Source organism: Mauremys reevesii, linkage group 27 (assembly GCF_016161935.1).
Source record: "Mauremys reevesii isolate NIE-2019 linkage group 27, ASM1616193v1, whole genome shotgun sequence".
In the NCBI taxonomy this organism is placed as follows: domain Eukaryota; kingdom Metazoa; phylum Chordata; order Testudines; family Geoemydidae; genus Mauremys; species Mauremys reevesii.
The window spans coordinates 9,126,820-9,135,631 of NC_052649.1; the positions used below are offsets into that span (position 1 = coordinate 9,126,820).

Consider the following 8,812-nt stretch of genomic DNA (forward strand, 5'->3'; position numbering starts at 1 on the left):
CAGCTGGAAAAACAGCAAAAGCTGCAAAAAAGAAAGTCTGGTTTTTCCTACCAGTGCTAAGTGGGTTAATGATTGATTTGAGCAGCTCACTGTGAATTGCTGAGACAGAAGCCTGGAGCAGGTAATTGTATCACACTCCTGTGAAGTAATGTTTGCTGAGGAGCTTTGGTGCTAACATGTCTTAACTGGGGGGACATCTTTGAAAAGCAAATGTAATCTGCATCCCAAGCAGTATATAACCAGCCAGCCCAAAAAGTGAGGCCTCACATTCTGTCCCAAAGCCCCGGCCAGCTCCCCGCCGCCTGAGCTACAGCCATGGAGACAGGAATGGATTTTATACACAGCTCTGGAGTCCAAATGACTCGCTACCTGCAGGAGAACCACCAGGGCTCCCAGGGCTGGTTCCTCTTCATCTCCTTCGCTGCCGACCTCAGAAACACCTTCTTCATCCTCTTCCCCATCTGGTTCCACCTCTGCGAGGCGGTGGGCGTCGAGCTGATCTGGGTGGCCGTGATCGGGGACTGGCTCAACCTGGTCTTTAAGTGGTGAGTGTGTGGGCCTCCCTGCCAAGGCAAGGCCCAGGGTTGTGTGTCTGTAAGCGAGCCAGGGAGGGGCACACTCATGTTACTACACACGTGCACTCACACACACACTCACCCTCATGCACAAGTTAACATGATACGTTACTGTCGCATACTAAGCGGCTCCTATGTTACAAATGAGGTGCGTTAACGGGGCTGTCTGGGTATTTTTAAAATTAAGCCGTGTAAAAATGCACTTTCTTGAGTGCTTGAGTTAAACTGATGTAATTTAATACTAGACAGAGAAGCTGCCCAGATGGGCCAGCAGGGCGCTGTTGCCTGATTTCCTCTCCATACCATGTTTGATTTATTGTAGCTCTGGGCACATCAACATTACTGTAATTTATCAGGGCCGCCCAGAGGATTCAGGGGGCCTGGGGGCTTCGGCGGCGGGGGGGCCCCCACTTCGGCAGTAATTCGGCGGCAGGGGGTCCTCCCGTTCCGGGACCCGCCGCCGAAGTGCCCCGAAGACCCGCGACAGGGCACCCCTGCTGCCGAATTACCGTCGAAGCGGGACCCACCGCCAAAGACCCAGAGCGGAAGAAGCTCTGGGGGCCCGGGGCCCGTGAGAGTTTTTCAGGACCCCCCGGAGTGAGTGAAGGACCCTGCTCCAGGGGCCCCGAAAAACTCTCGTGGGGGCCCCTGCGGGACCTGGGGGCAAATTGCCCCACTTCCCCCCCCGGGCGGCCCTGTAATTTATTAAATGAGTGATAGCGGCACTAGCAGTCAGTGAGACAAGGTGCGGGAGGTAATAGCTTTTATTGGTCCAGCTTCTGTTGGTGAGAGAGGCAAGCTCGCGCGCTCCACAGACTCTTAGACTCATAGACTATCAGGGCTGGAAGGGACCTCAGGAGGTATCTAGTCCAACCCCCTGCTCAAAGCAGGACCAACACCAACTAAGTCATCCCAGCCAGGGCTTTGTGAAGCCTGGCCTTAAAAACCTCTAAGGAAGGAGATTCCACCACCTCCCTAGGGAACCCATTCCAGTGCTTCACCACCCTCCTAGTGAAAAAGTTTTTCCTAATATCCAACCTAAACCTCCCCCACTGCAACTTGAGACCATTACTCCTTGTTCTGTCATCTTCTACCACTGAGAACAGTCTAGATCCATCCTCTTGGGAACCCCCTTTCAGGCTTATTTGACAAGATCTATTTGAAAGCAGCTATAAAATCCCTCCTCATTCTTCTCTTCTGCAGACTAAACAATCCCAGTTCCCTCAGCCTCTCCTCATAAGTCATGTGCTCCAGCCTCCTAATCATTTTTGTTGCACTCTGCTGGACTCTTTCCAGTTTTTCCACATCCTTCTTGTAGTGTGGGGCCCAAAACTGGACACAGTACGCCAGATGTGGCCTCACCAATGCCGAATAGAGGGGAATGATCATGTCCCTCGATCTGCTGGCAATGCTCCTACTTATACAGCCCAAAATGCCGTTAGCCTTCTTGGAACAAGGGCACACTGTTGACTCTTCCTCAGGCAGGGGCAGGTTTGCTGGGGGTCGGGCTGCAGGGTGCGGTGATTCTGCAATGTTTGCCTTGTGCTATCAGTTAAACCCAGCTCTTGAAAGACACCACGACCACTGGCACTGTAAAGAGGCCGAGGCTTGAAGCCATGTCTACCCTACAGCCATAGCAGGGGGCCATGGCGATGCCTGCATGACCGCATAGCGTAGACACAGGCTGCACTGATGGAAGGGGTGTTTCTGTTGCTGTAGAAACACCATCTCCCCAAGCAGTAGCAGCTAGGGCAATGGGCGCAGCCTTCCCTTGACCTAGCTGCGTCTACACAAGAACTTAAGTTGGTGTCGCTATGTCACCCAGGGGTGTGGATTTTTCACCACCCCCCCCGAGCAACGTAGCTATGTCAACCTACATGTTAAGTAGGCCTCAGTAGGCCCTGGTGACTGGTCTCACCTCTCAGCCCCTAACGCAGGTCTCTCCGGGTCAGGGCAGAGGCGCAGTAGCAGGGCAGTGTGGGGGAAGCTTGCACTGTCGGCCAATAGCAGCCTGTCCGCGATCAGAGCTGTCAATCCAGCACCTTTTACCGGCAGGAAATTCACTTTAAACCTGTTAAAAACACCTGGTTCAAGCTCCTGTTCCCTTCCTGTCATGGTCATGGCAAGGGCTGGGGTGGGCAGCACACGCCATCATACAGCAGCCCACCAGTGCATTTCTGGGCAATTCGCGCTCATCTCAGGGGGCTTAAACCAGACACTGCCCAGCTGGCCTCATGTCCTCCAGCATAGCCAAGATGGGCTGTATTCGTCCCCCAAAATGCCATCATCTTGCTTACACAAACCCCTGCCTGGCCTTGACCCAGCGTCAGAGATTGCTGAATAAAATAAACACGCTGTTCAGGGAGGAAAAATGCTGCTTCGAGGTCTCGGGACTTCTAGAGCAAAGTGAGATAATGGTCAGAAGGCGAAGGATGGTTCCAGGAAAAGAGTAAGAGCCATGAGCAGAGTTCACTTCCCCTGAGAACAGACACTTTCTGATTAACCTGAACAAATCGGCTTGGAATTACGCCCTTTCCTGGCTAATGAGCCCAGACCTGCCTTTGGCACCACTTGGAGTCCGCTATGAATGAACCGGTTGTGCTGGCCAAGAGGAGGGGGGTGGATGATGCCTGATTTGACCATGTGACCCATTGCATTTCACTACAGGATTCTCTTTGGGCAGCGACCCTACTGGTGGGTCCGTGAGACTGGCTACTACGGCAACGCCTCCATCCCTGTGATCCAGCAGTTCCCTGTCACCTGTGAGACCGGCCCAGGTGAGCAACCCCCCTCCACAGGGCACATGCAGGAGAAGCCTGACAAATGCACAGCATGGACACCAGTCACTGCACCCACAAGCAACCGTTAGCCTTTGGTTGTTAATGAATGTAACACCCCAGAGGGTGCTCGGTGTGCTGCACTCACAAGAGGAAGCAGGTTTCTGCCCCAAAGACCGTATAATCAGAGGCCCAAATGAGGACACCTGCACGTGCTGAGTAGCACTTTACCCCAGGAGTCATCCTGCTGAGTGACCACTGATTTCTACTGGGATTAAGGTGCTCAGAAATCAGACCCTGAATTCATGCCCGTTTGCAGGCCAGAGTCGGTTCCCACACCGCACAGACTCCATGCAGTGCTGGGAGACAGGGCAGCTTGTGCGCCTCGTTGACCAGGCGTCTGAGTCTCAGTTTGAAGGGTGAGACCTGCCCGAGGGCAGACCATGCTCCCAAGGGAGGTGGTGGGAGCTGCCCAGTAACAAGGCAGCACTGGCCCCCGGGCGGGAAATGGGCCGGCCGGCCGGCCAGCCGAGCGCTATGCCAGCTAACCGCCTGGCAGAGACGTCTGGGTAGTCTGCACGCTAGCAACCTCAGCAGCCTCTCCCTGCATTGAGCTTCCATGCCTCTCCTGCATCCCTAGAGGCCAGACTGGATTCCAATCCCCAGCTTGTGATTTTGGGGGCCAGAGCGAGACGCAGATGGGTTTTTTGGTGAGAAGAGCCCCCTTCTGGCTGCCTTCCCCCCACATGGTCTGGTTCCCACCTAACCTTTCACCGGGGGTGGGCTGGAACAGGGCTGCTCGCTCCCGGCAGCTGTCTGTCTGTCCGCCTACCTGTTGATCGGATTTATAACAGCCACGTGCTCTGGCTCTCTGGCCTGTCCTGGAATGGACACAAAACAGTTAAAGGAGCAGCAGCCGACACCCAAGGGATCGGGGCTGAGACTGTGAAAGGGAACGATGTCTAAATAGTTACAGTCCTTGGGAAGGGCCCCGTAAACCATCAGCCCAGGAAGCCTGTAGCAGGCGGCCTGGGCTAGAACAGACCGTGAGATGATTCCCTTCTGTGCGTTCAAACTCTCCAGTAGACAGAAGCCAACGTGGGAGGGGTTTTCTCTTCACTGAGCTCACTGCTGGCTTCTCCCAACTCTCCTCCACAGGCAGCCCCTCTGGCCATGCCATGGGCTCAGCTGGAGTGTGCTACGTGATGGTGATGGCTCTGCTTAGCACCCTGCGTCGGCGCCGGAGATCCCCCTTCCAGCAGCAGTAAGGATCCAGCTCTGCCCTCGCGCTGGGTGCAGGGCCAAGGGGTGTAATTCAGGGCAGTGGCATTAGCTCTGGGCAGAATGAGCTCTGGCTAATCCCAGCCGCGTGCTAGACCAGCACGGCTCCCCGTTTGGGCTCTTGCCCATCAGCCCCTGGCCGTGTCACTGTGCACATGGCATATGCAGTCTGGAGCTGCATGGGGAGCGCCGCTGATGGGTTCAGACCCCAGCATGGGATTGAGTCTCCCCCTGCAGCAATGCACTGGGACGGCCTGGTTCAGATCTGGCAGCTGCAGGCAGGGGTAGCTCTAGCTTTTTTGCCACCCCAAGCACGGCGGTCAGGCTGCCTTCGGCGGCTTGGCTGCGGGAGGTCCGCCGGTCCCGCGGATTCAATGTACCCGCTGCTGAATTGCCGCCGAATCTGCGGGACCAGCGGACCTCCCACAGGCAAGCCGCCGAAGGCTGCCTGACTGCCGCCCTTGCAGGGACCGGCAGGCTGCCCCCCGCGGCTTGCCACCCCAGGCACACGCTTGGAGCGCTGGTGCCTGGAGCTGCCGCTGGCTGCAGGACCAGGGCCTGGGGTCTCCATCCCAGACACTGCTGCTGTGTATGTCCTCCTGAAATGTCCCACAAATCTTACTTATTGAGTAAATGGTTCATCACGTTCCCCCCACCAACCCCACAGCCCACTGACTGCTGTGTTCTCGCTGCTTGTTGCAGGTGCCTGCGGGGGGCGCTGTGGATGTCATTCTGGGGGGTTCAGGTGTCTGTCAGTCTGTCCAGGATCTTCCTAGCAGCTCACTTCCCACACCAAGTCCTCACGGGCGTCGTTTCAGGTGAGGTGCTGCTGCCCGGGCGGTTCCCTGGATTGCTCCTCACACCGTGGGGTGGGGGAAAGGGTGGGTGGGCTGGATGCAGCATGGCTCTGGGAACTTCCCATGTTAGTCCCTGTAAGAAACCAAGCGCTTCTGTTGTCAGAGGTGGGAAAACAGGGTGCTGCCCAGCAGGCTTGCAGTCCGGCTCAGCAGGTGCGGGGTTAAAGCCTGCAGCCTCTGCTCAGAGTGACTGGCTGTGGTTCTTTGCCACGGAAGGGGCACAGCGCTCTCTGGCGTCGCTGGGCAGCCCTGGCCTGGCCTGCGTTCACTCACTGCCGGGCTGGACGGGAGAGGGGCAGGGAGCGACAGAGAGAGCAGCCGGGTGGGGAGAGTCTGACTGGAACTGGGCAAGCACAGCAGAGGGACGAGGGGGCTGATGCAGCGGAAAGGGAGCAGGGGACCCTCTGAACCCCCCTTCTCCTTTGCCCAGGGCTGAGCCTGGGGGGACGGGGTGTTGGCTCCTAATTATCCGGCATCAGATAAACAGCTGAAAATGTGTCTAGCCCCAGGCCTGTGCCAGGCTTTTTGCTGGAATTTGGCCAAGCAGCTAACGACCCCAAAGCCTAACAGAGACGGGGCAGCCAGGATTCCTTGGTCCATCTCCCTCTGCTTCGTGCCGTTATTATTATCTATGTGCACTGCGGTAGTACCCCCCAGCTGAGACGCAGCCCTGCTGCGCTGCGCAAACAGGAGAGCCAGTCCCCGCCCCAGAGAGATCACAGCCTCTGGGAGCCCTGTGGTGACCCCTGGCCTCTGCTCGGGTCGAGGGGCTCGGAGTCTGGCCCCGCAGAAATAGGCCAAAGGGAAGAAGGGCAGGATGGTTATGGCTCAGGGCATTGTCATGGGAACAGGAGCCTCATTCCTTATGGCCTTGCTGCTGCTCCCGCCTGGATGCCAGACCTGTTGTCTGACACCCCCCGGTCATGCCCAGCGGCTCCGCAGCCAGGTCGGGAAGAAGGCCCCGGTCTGGGGGAAATGGGAACCGTGCCGTTGCTGAGTCAGCAGAATTGTTCCGCCCGCGGTTGTCTCCCAGGTGCCTTGGAAGGCCTTTAACCGTCTCTTCTCCCCACACTTTGCAAACATGCCGGAGACTTGCTGTCACCGGGTAATGGCAGCCGGGCAGGGAAACGGGAATAGTGTCTGTTGTGTGAAGGACGGGGTTGGGCTTTGGTACCTTGACTCCTTCCTGCATCGCTGACGCGGGCGGGTGCCAGAGTGCCGGCTTCATGGCTGTCTCCTCTATCAGGCATGGCAGTGGCTGCCGCTTTCCGGCACATCCCCTCCATCTACAACGCCAGTCTCCGGAGGTACCTGGGCACCACCCTTTTCCTCTTCAGCTTCGCCCTGGGCTTCTACCTGCTGCTGAAGGCTCTCGGCGTTGACCTGCTGTGGTCCCTGGAGAAAGCCAAGCGGTGGTGTGACCGGCCGGAGTGGGTCCACATTGACACCACCCCCTTCGCCGGCCTCCTCAGGAACCTGGGCATCCTGTCTGGGCTGGGGCTGGCCCTCAACTCCCAGATGTACCTGGAGAGCTGCAAAGGGAAAATGGGCCAGCAGCTGCCCTTCCGCCTGAGCTGCATCGCGGCCTCGCTCCTCGTCCTGCACCTCTTCGACTCCTTCAAGCCTCCCACCAAGGTGGAGTTGCTGTTTTACGTCCTGTCCTTCTGCAAGAGCGTGGCCGTGCCCGTGGCTGCTGCCGGCCTCATCCCCTACTGCGTCGCCCGGCTCATCAGGAGGCAGGAGGAAAAGGTTTTATGAGAGAGAGCAGAGCTGCATGGGCCTGGCTGCCTCTAGCTCCTAGCCCTGACAGCCAGGCCTGTGACTGCCCTCTGGTGCTGTATCACAGAGCGTGGCACGGGCTGGCTCTTCCGTGCCAGCTGCACAAACTACATGGCCTCGAAAGACGCGGAGAATTGTCTGAGAGACGGGGGTGGGTCCTTTGAACCTGTTCTCAGTCCGGTGCGGAGGGGTTTGGGGAGGTGAGGGTTTGCTTTACACTGGGCGTTTGAGAAAAGCAGCATGGTTTGGTTTTAACCTCATGCAGTAGGAGGAGGTCCTGACCCCGGCATGGTCCTTGCACCCTCTCTGCCATATGCTAAGCAGAAAAAAAAGGGAATTGTAAGAAATGTACAACCTGGGGCTCTCACTAAGGTGACACAGACCCATGCAAAGCCTTAGCTCCCTGTACAGTGAGTGAAGGGCGATTGGCTTTCGCAGTCACCGTGGTGTCCCAGTTCTGTGGCTTTGTTCTCAAGGCTTTTACACCAGCATAAACCTGGAGTAACACCATGATGAATCTGACCCTTCCAGCTTGTGCAAATAACATGTCACCTTTCTGAAACGAGTGCCTCTTCTGTGTATCCCAGCATGCACTGGGCTTGTGCTGTAGCCCTGGGGTGAGATATTTACATTTGGATTTTGCATGAGATACAAGCTGTAGCGTTTGCTTCCTAGGAGCTCTCAGTTGGTGTTGGCAGTTGTTTCATGCAGCCTTTGATACCAGGTTTCATGAGTGTCTCCCTGCCCTCACCAGCAGACACACGAGATCCCAGACCTGCTGGGAAATATCCAACCCTGAGGGTCATATCACAAAACTCCTGCCCACTGGGGCACAGGTCTGCCCTGATCACTTGTGGGCATGAACGTTCCTGCCAGAGCAGAGAACTTACCAATGTGTGGTTTCTTTTCAATCTGTTACTGGCTTGAGGTTTCTTTGCCTGAGTTACTCAGACCTAAGAGTTTGAAAAGAGACAGTAAGTGGTAAGATCTCTGCCCAACTGGAACAGTGAGATGTGAACGGGAAGGGAGAGAACATGTTTATTTTCTCTGTTATCTCCTGTTACTTCTCCAACAAAGTGTCACGAGTTGATGGCATGCACAGCCCTGACTCCCACTCTGATCCTGCTGCGTCACAAACTGCCCCTCTCTGCCACTTATTGAGCTGTTTTCCTGTTTGCTGGTAACCACTGCAGGACCGGTGTGGGAATCCTGAGTGTGCCATGGGCCGTTGCTGTCTTGCTCGTTTACACCGGCTCCTTCTTTCCCCGTGGCCGGGTCGGGGTTTCTCTTCCTGGGTTGTTAGTTTCTGTATTTCCCACACGGTTTGGGGGATTAAATATATCTCACGAATCACATTGTGTGGGAGATTCCTTTTTCCTCGGCTTTTTACCATCAAACATGTACTCTTTTGCCTCGTGCCTTTACACAGATCCTTCCACAAATCACTTACTGAGGCCTAATGTTTCTGCAGCTGAGATCACAAGCATCTGGCCTGCCTCAGCCTAGTAGAAAAAGTGCAGCTGGAGAAGACATCTCTGTGTTT

At 56.2% G+C, this 8,812-nt stretch overlaps 1 protein-coding gene across 1 annotated transcript; it reads left to right on the forward strand.

Moving 5' to 3' along the window:
* Positions 1–315: 315 nt before the first annotated feature.
* LOC120392060 (glucose-6-phosphatase-like) lies at positions 316–7,268 on the forward strand. The gene is made up of 5 exons (XM_039516425.1): positions 316–545; positions 3,243–3,352; positions 4,511–4,616; positions 5,336–5,451; positions 6,737–7,268. The coding sequence occupies exons 1-5, from the start codon at positions 316–318 to the stop codon at positions 7,246–7,248; spliced, it is 1,074 nt and encodes a 357-aa protein (XP_039372359.1). The 3' UTR covers positions 7,249–7,268.
* The last annotated feature ends 1,544 nt before the right edge of the window (positions 7,269–8,812 follow it).